Below are 13,804 nucleotides of genomic sequence, written 5' to 3' on the forward strand. Positions count from 1 at the left end.
TGACAAAATGTTTACGACAAAAAAGGTTCAAGGGGGGGTGAATACAATGCATATGTACGCCTGTCTCAACTGCGCATGGTAGCACTTTGGACACTTTTGGGCACTTTGTCGTGAGATTTGATTTATCAAGGCCTCACGACAAACGTGTTCCTCCACAAATTGACTCTAAGCAGCTCAGTCAGTCAGTCATCATCTAACCGCTTTATCCTCCACCAGAGGGTCGCGGGGGGTGCTGTGCCAATCTCAGCTACATCGGGCGATAGGCGGGGTACACCCTGGACAGTTCGCCAGTCCATCGCAGGGCCACACACAGATAGAGACAAACAACCATTCACTCTCACACTCACTCCTATGGTCAATTTAGAGTGTTCAATTTACCTAATCCCCACATTGCATGTTTTTGGACTGTGGGAGGAAGCCGGAGTACCCGGAGAGAACCCACGCACACACGGGGAGAACATGCAAACTCCATGCAGAAAGGCCCTTGTTCCAACCGGGGCTCGAACCCGGGTCTTCTCGCTGCAAGGCGAGAGTGCTAACCACTACACCACCGTGTGACCCTCTAAGCAGCTCATTGGCAACAAATAAAACAGTTGACCTTTTTGTCTTGTTTTTTTATTTAAAACATAAAAAACTCATAACTAATATATAATTATTCCTCTGAGGAAATTAGAAGTTTGGTGTTTTGTTTCAATAACAAATTGTATGTTAAAGGAAAATACACAGAAACAAGGGTAGATTTCTTTTTCTGTATTTTCTATAAATGTTCTAGCCGACCATGTTGACTTACCGGGTACATTTTTATCTGTAAATTCTAAAATCGCATATATGGGCCATTCTACCGAATTCGTGCAAAGTCCAGAGTTGGAAACACATTTTCAAAAGTTGTTTTTTCCAAAAACCTTGTCCATACATATATTGTACCATATTTCAATGGTACATATCTAGTAAAGGCGCAGTCAAATTTCATATATTAATGTCTGCCTGTTCTTGAAATGTTTTTCAACTCCTGAAATTTGTCACTACCGTAACACAGCAACACACTGCAATAAAAACCATTATATTAATCTGTTAATATTGTGTGTCCATACACCTTCTAAAGAATAATTTTAGTAATTTATTATGAAGGGTTTTACAACTAAATCAATTAAAATAATTTTTTTATCAAATTTCAAAGTTTATTTTCTAAGACTCATCAAAATTTAAATGCAATCTTTTTTGTAAAATGAATTACACTGATCATAGAGATCTCAGAGTTCATTAGTTATTACATTGAATGTATATTTAACCAATAGTTATCATAAAATGTTATTTAATGACTCAATTCTTATTTTATTTTACAAAACATTCAGTGTTACGGTAGTGACTGCACTGTTACGGTAGTGACTGCACTGTTTTGCTCATGACCACAGTATTTTGTTTGCAAGGTTGTATTATATCCCCTCAACCTTATTGCTTAATATTAACTCATAACCTGCCTTTTAATGTGAATTTTACAAACACAAATGTTATGTCTCTGATATGTGAACTTTAGATGTGGGTTGTCTGCAGTCGTGTTGAGAGCTGCCTGTGGGAGCTGCCTAGTGTTTCTCTGAGCATAGAAACAAGATTGTATTTTCTGAGCAACCTGCTTGTCAATGCGCTTCTTAATCCATGTTTCTCTTTATAATTGGCAGACTTGTATTTTTTTCTGCAAATTGTGCATGAGTGTGTTATGAAAAAGAAGGGTCTTTCTGATATGCACAGGAACTCTGTGCTTCCATACTTCCTTCTGAGTTTTTGTTCTTGCGGAACATTTTGACTTCTCTGGCCTCACGCACAATCTATGGCACCGTTTTCTATATTTTTCTTTCTTCCATTCAAGTTTATTTTTCTGTGGTCACGCATTCCAACGTCTCTTATTAGTCTCACTAGAAGTGCGTGGAGTAACAGTCTCACTAGAAGTGCGTGGAAGGTAAGGCGGCATGGGAGAAGGCGTGGCAGAGGGTGTGGGAGGTGGCGTGGAAGTTGTGCACAATCTCTCCATCTCTCTTTGACTTTTCACCAATAGCCTGTGATGTTGCTGTCTTTTTCGCCATGATCTTCTGACCTTCCTTTGCTCCCTGTCAGATAAATCACTGATAGATTTGATCTTTCCTCCTTTCTTTCGTTTCTAGTTTCGTTCTCTTTCCTTCTTTCCTTATCATATCAAACATTATTTAGCACTCTGAGATTCTTAAAAATGAAATGTGCTTTACAAATCAAATATAATAACAATATTATTATTATTATTATTATTATTATGTTTTAAGAGTATAATGTAATAATAATGATGAAAAATGTCCTTAAATATGTGGAACATTACATGTTGTCACTACCATAATGATTATGTCACAACCGTAACGTTACAATTTGTTACGGTTGTGACTGTTACGGTTGTGACATTTTTAGCTAATTCCTAGCATAACTCAAACATGCTAACAAGTAAATGGCTAGGAACAGATGTTTGAACAGTTGTACACACAACAAAACATAATATTTTGTTTTGAGCCCCCAAAAGTGTATTTACTTGCAGATAATACGTGTACGGTTGTGACAATTATTAATGCAACATGCTGATTTTCAGACTTTGGAGCCCATTTACTTAAAAATTATAAGAGGTAATATCTCACCATGCAGCCATGAGGGACAGGGATGCAGTGTCATTTCTTGGTCAGAAATTCTGTGGTGTGACTAAAACCAGGCTCCACCCATGTGGTAAAACAACTCGTGTTACGGTTGTGACATGAAAGTGTGGGACAGCATTTTTTAAAGCATGTTTTGTAATTTAAAAAAAACTTCAAAATGAATCTAAATGTTTTACATTCTGTTTAAAAGAAACCAAACATATATTTTAAAATACACCATTGGAAAAAATGACAAAATTCTTTTAAGTATTATTTTCATGGATTGAAATTTAGGGCTTAGAGATTGGGACAACTACTTCCCAATAGAAAGTACCTAGGAAGGTAGCATAAATGATGATTTTGTATATATTTAGCTTAATTACTAAATAGTTACAGTCTTGTGTTTAACTAGATCATAACATAATCTTAGTAAATATTGAAGGTCTGAATTCTTAATTGTTTTGTTAAATAGTTTTTTTATTGTGGGACAGCAATTTGCACGAATTCGGTAGAATGGCCCATATATATGATGTCTATAATTAATTCCCTCATTATATTTGAATGCAGTCATGTGCTTTTTATGATTTGTGGCAACCCCATAAAAACAGCTGAACGGTCACTGTGACTAAGAACCAAAGAGCCTTTTTTGAAAGATAAGATACAAATTGAGATGGCTCATTTCACAACATGATATATCAAATAAAAAGCTATTATTAATGATCAAATAAATGTTTTCTTTCCTCTGACTGGACGGATGATTCAAGGACAGACGCTCGGCTGTGGGGTTTCAGGTCAGGGCCACGGAGCTCCACACTTCATTATGATCAATAATAATAATAATAATAATAATAATAATAATAAAAATCTAATCTCGTCTGGTTGTAGCAGGTTGGTGCGGATTCATCATCACGTCTGTTGTGAGGAGAGAAAAGCTCTGAATGAACACGTCGGACAATGAGATTTTATTTTCACACTGAGAAAAGCTGACAACACACAAAGTAAATATACATAAATGACAAAATTGACTTGACATTATAAATGCGTATATGTGCTTTTAGATATGCTGTCATTAGGCTACACATTTTTTGGTTTTTAATAAATGATAGTACATCGCAGGGGAAACTATTTGACACAAGATTCTAACTGACAGAATCAATAAATCACACATGTTCATAAGTGTCTTAAATATGTATAACTATCTTCAGTCAAAAAACAGCAACTACATTAATGATTATTTAGAATTGTTTTCCACCAAAACTAACGTCTAATCCCTTTATAGTCTAAAGTTACGTTTCCACAAACAAAAGGCTCAAACACTCTACTCCCTGAATTTACAAAGGTTGATACAAACTAGTGCAGACCGGCCAGGGGCCGATAAACATATTGCCTTCATTTAAACAGTTTAGAAAAGAAGAATTTAGAAGAATTTATGAAAGATGAATTTATGAAAGATGTCATTTTCTATTCCAGAGAGACAGAGTGAGAAATAAAGAGACAGAGAGAGAAAAACATTAAAACAATTTATAAACTGGCACAGAAAAAAAACTCTTAATTTCCACCTTACAAACTTGTTGTTTTTGGTCAAATAATCTGTATTTTTCAAAAATATTTGCAGCCACTGTTGCAAGGTGGTTGTAGTTGATTTGCAAAAAACGTAGTAGTTAAATGTTTCAAATTAATCGGGAATATTTGAACATAACTTTAAAAGAAAAAATGGAAAAAACCCAAAACACACAATTCCACTTAAAAATATTTGTGTCTGTATTAAAATATTGTTGAATGAAATGTCTATATTAAAATAATAACTTTGCTAAGGCAGAACAATTTATGTCAGCAGTTACATTTATATTTTAAAATATTCATAGCAACTGCAAGCCAAGACATTATTCTTGAAAAACGTTGGTTATAAAATGTATTTAAAAATAAAATAAAACATAAAATTTATATGTAAAAATAAAAAATGATACAGGGCAAAAACATATTCCACTAAAACTGCAAGTGATACAGTGATTGCAAATTAAAGAATAAGTTCTATTGCTGACATCCATTCCAATTTAAGGCTATATTTAAAAAAAAACATTTTACTGTTGTATTATAAATATTTAACCTGCGTAACATTACCTATAGAACAACACTGTAGATTCCCTCAGTGTGAGACCTACTGTATTAAAGATGATTGTCATTTTATGCATTGCAATACCACAGTTCAGGCTCAGGTGATTAGAGTGCAAAAGCAGAGGAAGAATTGGACAGTGTTGATTTTAAGTGAAAGAAATAATCAATGTTAGCAAAGCATGCATTCACACCTCTTGTAATGGAAAAAAAAGGATTTCAAACATTTAAAAAATGCTCCTACATTTTCCCTGCTACACCATCTTTACATGAACTTGCTGGAGCCTAATGTTGCGCTGTTATGTCCCGTTTAAGCCTTTGGCTCCGGGCCTTGTAAACCTCGATCAGCAGGTCTTTAACGTACTGGATTTCACGTTCCACGGACTCTGCCTTGTCTCGGAGCTCCCGGTTCCTCCCTTCAAGGCAATGCAACTGTTCCTCCAAAGAATCTAGCTCTGCCCTTTTTCGCTGACGATACCTGCATTATTCAACACAGGGAAAAGTCATTTAAGTTTGAAATATTTTATCACAAATTGCTTTTGATCAAATAGGAACGTCAACTCGCCTGTGAGCGGCAGTTTTGTTCTGATCCCTTTTCTTCTGTTTGCGTTCCCCACCTTCACCAGGAATGATGTCCACTTCGTATTTTGTGTCACAGTGGTCGTCCTTAAGCCTGCAAGTCTCTCTGTGCCCTGACGACTCCAGACTCACACTCTCCCTCGCCATCAACAGATACTCTGGACCCTGATCCTCCAGGAAATGACAGTGTAAGTCATGTTGTCCTATCTGCACACTCTCTGCTTTGACCTGTTCATTGGCACTTTCTAAGAAGCTGTGATAGACATCAGACTGTGGAATCGTTGGAAGAAAACAACCTTCACTGCTCTCACTTTTCCAACACATGCTGGCTTTTGTCACATCCACACTTGCTTTGATATTGTTCAGCACCTCATTGTTACAGGTAATTCCACTGACCTCTCTCATGCTATACATTAACAAATCCTCTTTTTTGTGTGGAACTTCAACTGATCCACCAAAACTAAACCCTCCACCAACACCCTTCACACCACCTATCACATTTTGACTGAAACAGCAGTTTTTCTCTTCTTTGGGTAGAACGCCACATCTTCTAACCTCGACTGCCCCACCCAGACAGTAATTTTTACCGACCAGATGCTCATCTTCTCCACAGTTATAATTTGCCGTCAGGTTCACTGCTGAGTTACCTGAGGTGTTTCCTTTAGAACTCAACAAACTGTTATCATAGCCTTCACTGAACCTCACTCCATCAGGGACTCTTTTCCTACCACACCCACCGGGGCGACTGCAGCTGTATGGGGTGTGTCTTGAAATTTTGGATCGCCCAATAGGCCCCCCACAGATACTGAGCAGGTCCAGTTCTCCCGTTGCCAGGGTAACAAGAAGTGGACTGGATTCTGATTGGCCAGATGTAGAGTACGATACATATGGCAGCTGACTGAACGGCTGAGGACCTGCCGGCACCGGACCCCTGTCACATTTTCCTAGCCTCTGTCCTTTTTCTGGCACCGGCTCAGACAGGAAGTAGTCTTCTAGTTGGGAAAGTTCCTCCTGCAGCAGGGAGGTCATGACCTCCAAGTCAGAGGGCACCTGGATATCATTCTGAAGGGGTGAGGGGGGAAGGGAAGCATTGGTGGAAGAGGGAGGGGAAGGAGGATTTTGGAGGTACGAGGAGAAATCCACTTCTTCCGTCATCCAGTCAGTGAGACCATCACCTAATGAGGAGGGGGGAAAAAATTGTAGTCGTTGCAGGATATCTGGTGGAGGAAAATATTATTCGCTAAAATACAGCATTTGTGCAAATATTAAGTAAATTATCAGTCACTCAAGCACACACACACACGGCAGCTATCTAAGCTGACGATCTAAGATGACGATCGTTACTGCAAAGCAACATATTTTTCTCAATATAAAGTAGGAGAATATCAGTATCGTATACAAGCCAAAGCTAGTTTTTACTTACTGCTCAAGAAGGACAAATGTGCTGCAGTGCCGAGCCCACCTGAAATGGGGAAAAATATAAAAAAAGCAAACTCACTGCAACTCACCAATTAAGTGCTGATGCTCCTCTGACACCTCCCCCCTGCACCCCTGTGATTGGCTGTGGTTAGCCTGTGGGTGAGAGAGAGCGAGGGGGTCTGCCGGGCAGACATGAAGACTCTTCCAAACAGCAGCTGATGTTGCCATCATTTTGACTGTTGGTGCTTTGATTCAGTCCAAGTCCAAGCATGTGCTGGGAGCAGGCAGGGTCTGACAGCTGGGCCACAAAGAGCAGGGCTGGGTGAGCATTATGAAACCTGGAGGATAAGCAGAGATCAAAGTTATTCAAAGTTATTCAAAGTTATTCTGCTTGCAACAGTGTCAGGCTGTTTTGATGAAAATGCTCTACTGATTATTGAAATAGTCACATATAATGACCAATAATCAGGCTTGTTGACAAGTAACTATGTTAAATGTGTATTTCAACGGCAAATGCACATTTTTCAAATACTATTGAGAATTGAAAAAAACAACAGTCAGTTGGAGGTGTGTGGTATGGAGGTGAGATGTGTGTCCTCTGGGTTTTGATCTGCTTCAACTTAAAATGCACTTGACAACCTGAAAACATGTGGGACCTGGAGATGCTGTCAGGAGAACACTTACACACACACACACACACACACAGACATCCTGATACTCTTTAACAGGATTCACGCAATTACATGTACCTATTTTAATTCATTACATCTGTTTGATCACTTAAGCTGTTTAACTGACAGTGACATACATTTAACACTTAACACATTTACACGAAGTCACTAAGCTCTTAGGTTAACAAGAGCAAATGAGCATTAAATGTCAAAGCAAATAGAATATTTGAAGAAATAAAATGGAAAAATAACTTCTACAACGTTCAAAGAACAGACTATAGCACAAGTTGAGAAAACAAACAGACAACAAAAGTGACAAGCGCAGCAATGACTTACTCCATTCTTGCGGAAAACGTGTAGAGTAGTTCAGGTGCGTTGCTTAAGCAAAGCACGACTTGTTTTCGGGTCCAACAGCTAAACAAATTCAAAAAGCCATATTTAAGCTCGGAATATCCGGAACAGCGCGGGAGAAGCAGGCGTTTCTTGTTGTGGTCAGACTGTAAACTGAGGTGCAGCTTAGTTGACAAAGCATCAGCTCGCTCACACCTAGCAACCAACTGCGTCACCGCGACTAACCGCACTGCTGCTCCGTCGAGATCCCTCCGCCACCACCTTCCTTTTCCCGATGAAGGACGTCCCACTACTAGCACCTGCTCACTGATGCTCACCTCCGACAGAGAAGTTAGTCCGTCACCCCAACATGAGTGTTTTCAAAGTAATAGCATCACTATTACTGCTGCAATAATAATATAGAGTAATAATATTACCGTCATGAGCTGTCACGTTTGTGCAGTTTTTTTTCATCAGAAATGTAGTATGTACTATTATACTTTATATGATATGTTACTTGTTAAATAACATATACTGACCAGACTACAACTAGTAAAAATCTTACAAACATTTACGATTGTCTAAAATGAATGTGTTCTTTACATAATCGTGTATGTAAAGAAAAACGTGGGGGATTAAAGGCAATGGTCTTACAAAAACGCCTGTTTCTAACCAAAGTGTCAGTGAAACTGCTTAAATGTGAAGAGCATGGAGTAAATAATTACACATAATTCAGAGTCGTTGCAAGGGGAGAATGAGAGGCATTAATATGAAGAGAACACATGCGGACGCATTCACGTGTGCGCCGGCATGCTTTTGTTTTGAAAGAGACTAGATTCACAGCGCACTTTGTTGTTGTTCAGCAGAAACTCGTTGCATCCGCGTTGCATCAGTGGTTCTGTGCTCACAGCGATTGGCTGCGCGAGTTTAATAAACTGTCGTACTGTGATTGGTTGGATTAGGGTACATGTGAATTATGATTGGTCGGCAGTAGGCAGGGGAAATCATGACCGTTTTATCATCGCTCTCTCTCTCTCACACACACACACACACTCACGCGCACTCACAGTGTCGACTGTGCACATGTCTCAGGTAAACAAATGGAGCACAATCTGTAGTTTTGACATTTCTGACTTCAAGTCGGTGACATTTGGAGCTACAATTTATCTGGTCGAACTTTATTGCAGCCTCACCAGAGGTTCATAGAATAAAATGAATTGAAAAAGCCACAGAAATCAATGTACACAAATTTGTACACAGGCTATGGCACCAGTGCTTTCTGAGCCTGGATGCACACCAAAAGCAGCTCTTCCTTGGGCTGGTTTAAGCCTCTATGATGCTGTTTTGTGACTCATCCAAGCAACAAGTAAATTGTACAATGTCTTTTGACTGCTTCACCAGAGGACACAAAGAATTATAATCAACAGGTCAACATTATTATTATTATTATTGTTATTATTATAATTATAAAAACAACACCAATAATAATAATAATAATAATAATAATAATAATAATAATAATTGTTATTATTATTATTATAAAACAACACCAACAACAATAATAATAATAATAATAATAATAATAATAATTATTATTATTATCATCATCATTATTGTTATTATTATTGTTAAAAATAATACAATAAGATAATTTTTTATTAGTCTTTTATTAATCTTTTATAGAAATTTACAGTGTCACAGCAGCAAAGGTAATAGTTAATAAATATTAGGATTATTATGACATCATTATTATTATTATTGTTGTTATTATTATTATTTGTATCATTGATGGATGGAAAGGATAAGAAATTAGCATATTCAAGGAACATCTCAAGTTGAATGGTTTGGACATAAAGTAAAAGAGTCATATGCAGACAAAAAGGCAAAAGAGGAATATTCTTCTTTAATTTAGTCAGTCTGTAGTAATAATGTCAAATCATAATTCCATTTTTTTATGTATTTACAAAGTTGTAGTTTTCATTACTACTATAGTGAGAGAACTGGTAAAGAATGTTAATTTACTGATACTATCTGTCAGTAACAGTTATGTGTGGACTAAGGCTTTGTTTTTCTGCCAAGTGAAAGTGCTGTTTCCCTGTTGCTATAGTAATAGTGGACACTGCCCCCTATTTTAGACTTGTTTTCTGGTTGCTGTTGCCATGGGATTTGCATCTCTCTCTCGCTTTCTCTCTCGCTCTTCCTTCTACTTCTGTGCGCTCCCTCCCTCCCCCAACGATCCCTCCATCTCATTTGCTGAGCTGCACATCTGTGTCATTTTTATTTTGTCCATAGCAATGGGCTTATTTCCACTTCTGCTGAATCTGCACATTGACAGGACACTAGACTCTAATAAGTGTGTCCACTCAGCTGCATGTTCACTTGTGTTTGTGACAGAAACTTAGGAAAGACCCACTGTAACTTGATCTGATTTTCACATAATCACATCAAGAAGTTTGATTTACCATTGTTATTCTGCAGAGACTAACTGTATTTTTATTATCTGAATAATACAATACAATAAATACAATTAATCTGAATTAAATGGTCTACATAAATCAGATATTGTAATTTTACTGTAGTTATTCTTCAAAACCTAGTAGTGCAAAGACAACATCTGATTTCACAAATTCTGAATGAAATGGAAATGGTCTGTGTAAATCTGATTCATTTTAAGAGACAGTCCTGTTACGGACGCATTTCTCAGCAAACTGACCACCATGTGATAGCTAAGATTTGGATTTGTAGAAACACAACCTGATGCAATCTAAATAAATGTAGTCATAATGGATACCATATTGAAACAGTAGTAGCTGAAGAAGTTGAATGGTCTCCCAGGAAATGACTGACTGCTCTATCCCTGTGTATTAATTGGTCCACTGAGAGCTCCCTGTTTGCACATCATGAAAAAAGGCCAAGGCGCTGCTCACGGCAACCCTGCTCTTTGTGCCTATTGTCCTACTAGTGTGTATAACATCATTTTATTCCATTAGAAGAAGAGATAGGTAAAATATCTCAAAATTTAAATGTTCTCATGTCTTTTCAAGTTATTCAAACAACACAACCAAATGTTGCTGCTGAATTAAATGTAGGACATCAATGTCAGATCAAAATAAACTTCAAATGTATTTGAAATGTTTTATTATCATTCTACAGTGAGACAGGCCAGTCCATCAAATGACATTTGTTGTCTCATTATTATTGTGTATGAGCCCAGAGAAGTCAGAAGAAATCAGTGCTGCATGCCAAGTGCATGGATGGTAGATTTGTAAGGGTTACACCATAATTTCATCATCACCTCCCTCCCAATTTATTGTCCTCAGCTTTTGCCCCTCTTTGAACATATGAAGAAAACATGGCATTTGGTTACAATATGTGTAGCTTCTCAGAGGAAATGTGTTTGTGTAGAGTTGTATATGTTACATCTTTACGATCTCTTCTTTCATAAACACAGACCCGAGAAAACATCAGCATGTAGACTAGCGGAGTCCGGACCCGAACCCAGAACCTTTGAGTTGAAAGACAACTCTCTACCACTGAGCTACCGCCAGTCTCCATGTGGACCACTGGCCCTGACAAGGTCAGTGTTCGTAGCAGAAAAGCTCCTAAATTGGAAAGAAATACAAGAACACACACACCAAGCATGAGAAGTGAGAAAACAAGTGAATATACAGTATTTACATTGAGGATTTCATGTGAAAAGAAACACAAACATCTCCATTTTTTTTTCCTCCCATAAATTTCTTCAGGTTGAATCATTCAGAGGTGTCATGTAATTTCACTTCCTGTTGAATACATGCCTTATAATCTTAAGGCATATATTTAACAACAAGAGAAATTAGTTAATGATATAATGATCCGATCAAAAACACCTGACTGTTCATGTGTAAATAGTGGAGTGTCTCTATGAATGTAAGCATAAAGTGGTATTTAAAGAAGGCAGGTCATTCATTACTTGCTTGTGTGAAACACTAATTTAGGAAACAACTGATTTTTCTGCATGTGTTTGTTCACGTCAGCAACCAATTAGTTTATCAGAAAAACAAGCCATTATATGCACATCTTTATTAATTAGATATAAAATATTTATGTATACCAGAGAACCAAAATGTATATTATTTTGTTAAAATGTAAATATGAAGTTTTGTTGTTATGTAAAATACATTAATGAATTGACATTTGTACTGTACTAATCTGGCTAAAATAAACTCTTATAAAAGGGTCGGCATTTAGGATTGGTGATAGTCCGGCCCTGAAGACGTCTATAAAAAATATTCAATTTCAAAAACAGCGCCCCCTGGTGACGGCAGACAACATGACATTTGATATTTGAACAAACTTGCCCTAGAGCTTTTGTGCGGTCACCTTCAAACTTGGTGAGGTCACTGTGGACCCGTTGAGGATCTAGAGTTGTTGAAAGTTTTTTAAAACTTGCGTATTGCGTACAAACGCAATGCGACATTTTAAAATGGGGGGCGCCAAAGTTGGCGAAAATTCTGATTTTTCTCAACACACAACAAAACTCTTATAACTTTGCGATGGAAGGTCCGATCCCAAACAAACTGATGATGGGTAGTTGCTGACTACTGTAAATTGCTGAAAATGGTACGTTTTGAAAACAGCACCTCCTGGTGGTGGCAGAATATTTTCTTCTGTTTCTTTACGATTCTGGGAATACCTTTTACAGAGAACATCGTATCCAACTCAAAATTGCTGAATACACTGAAGACACATGATAGAGGATGCGTGTTGAATACGATCACATATCGTTATATGGTGTTGGAAACAACAATGCAAGTCAGATTTTTGCGACAAAAAAAACAACTGTTACAACTTTGCGAATCCTGGTCCGATCTGAACCAAACTTGCTAGGATTGATGATAGTCCAGCCCTGAAGATGTCTATACGAAAATATTAAATTTTGAAAACATTGCCCCCTGGTGACAGCAGACAATATGACATTTACTGCTCAAACAGGGATTGTTTTATACACCGGATGTGACACCAGGGACCTGGCCTGAACATGTCCGTAAAAGACGACCTCCCAACAGGCAGTGGAACGCTCGAAACAGGAAGTGAAGTCTAACATTGTACGATCTGCACAAACTTTCATATGTGAGACAAGGGAACTTCTCTGAACACGTTTACAGACACTCCTTTGACCCAACAGGAAGTCAGCCATTTCAAACAGGAAGTGCCCTCTAACTGTGTCGTACGTTGCCCGATCCCCACGAAAATAAACTAGTACTGTGCGGTGAATGAACGGGTTCCAGCTCGAGGCACGCATGGAGGTGCGGGCACACATTATTTAAATGTGTTTTCAAATATTATAAATCTTTTTCTAATCTGAAAAATGTTTAGCAACCTACATATGTATCAAAAGGGGAAAAGGCATCAGTAAGAGTGATAACACTGCAAGCAGAAATCAATAAAATTGGAAGTGTAAACAGTTTGAGCTTATATGACAAAAGTGTTTCTTAAAAACCTCAAAAAGGATATCATCCTTAACAGAATGTATTAAATGTGGTCTTGTTTCTTTGGCAGTTTGTTCAGTCTATTTATCCTTCTTACAAATTATAAACATTCATGTCATACAGATGTCCAATTATAACACATTTGCTGTGTATCATCCATCTCAGCTCCAGCCTCAGCACAATTAGAAGGGAGCAGCTCCATCCCATCATCTCCGCTCATCTGTCGCCCGCTGGTCCCTCAGCTCATGAACTGTGTGTAGCCTTCAGCACCTGTTACTATGACATCCATCCAGATCCTCATGGCCTCTGGGGATGGGGCTACCATGTAGTAAAGTCGGTCATGGGTTTTCACACAGAAGGTCAAAGAGGGATTGGGACTCTGGAGGATCACAGACAGAGAGAAGGAGCATTTTAGGGCATGAAAGCAAAAATGGAAGTCAGGGTTGGAGCCATATGTTCCCTTTCATGTATGAACGGCCTTTAACTCTTTTGTAAGTTAAGTTAAATTTAGATTTTAGATAACAAAAACTAATTCGTTCAATCCAATATTTTTTGAATTGCTGTAAATGTAGTTTTA

The 13,804-nt window shown here is 37.8% G+C and overlaps 2 protein-coding genes across 4 annotated transcripts in view; both read right to left on the reverse strand.

The window, feature by feature from the left end:
- Positions 1-4,735: 4,735 nt before the first annotated feature.
- Positions 4,736-7,938, reverse strand: atf5a (activating transcription factor 5a). 2 transcript variants are annotated; one of them, XM_044043045.1, is made up of 4 exons: positions 7,763-7,938; positions 6,845-7,093; positions 5,323-6,511; positions 4,736-5,235 (listed from the first exon to the last, which is right to left on the reverse strand). In XM_044043045.1, the coding sequence occupies exons 2-4, from the start codon at positions 6,984-6,986 to the stop codon at positions 5,043-5,045; spliced, it is 1,524 nt and encodes a 507-aa protein (XP_043898980.1). In that variant the 5' UTR covers positions 6,987-7,093; positions 7,763-7,938; the 3' UTR covers positions 4,736-5,042. The 2 variants fall into 2 exon arrangements, with proteins under 2 accessions (XP_043898980.1, XP_043898979.1); XM_044043044.1 differs by having other exon boundaries at positions 5,323-6,553.
- Positions 7,939-12,645: 4,707 nt separating this feature from the next.
- LOC122779312 (pleckstrin homology-like domain family B member 1) overlaps positions 12,646-13,804 on the reverse strand; it is a 55,167-nt gene continuing 54,008 nt past the window's right edge. Inside the window, exon 25 of one of the 2 annotated variants that reach the window (XM_044041501.1) lies at positions 12,646-13,606. In XM_044041501.1, coding sequence (XP_043897436.1) covers positions 13,466-13,606 — 141 coding nt within the window. In that variant the 3' untranslated portion in view covers positions 12,646-13,465. The remainder of the gene's footprint in view (positions 13,607-13,804) is intronic. The other variant, XM_044041502.1, reaches the window with a different exon arrangement.

Source organism: Solea senegalensis, linkage group LG13, assembly GCF_019176455.1.
Source record: "Solea senegalensis isolate Sse05_10M linkage group LG13, IFAPA_SoseM_1, whole genome shotgun sequence".
NCBI classification, from domain to species: domain Eukaryota; kingdom Metazoa; phylum Chordata; class Actinopteri; order Pleuronectiformes; family Soleidae; genus Solea; species Solea senegalensis.

Bases quoted from the DNA above. Each gene is read 5' to 3' on its own strand.
- atf5a (XM_044043044.1), bottom strand. From the start codon at position 6,986: ATGATGGCAACATCAGCTGCTGTTTGGAAGAGTCTTCATGTCTGCCCG. The intron at 6,554-6,844 runs GTGAGTTGCAGT...TTCCTCCACCAG, and splicing joins GGAGCATCAGCACTTAATTG to ATATCCTGCAACGACTACAA. The intron at 5,236-5,322 runs GCGAGTTGACGT...TGAATAATGCAG, and splicing joins AACAAAACTGCCGCTCACAG to GTATCGTCAGCGAAAAAGGG.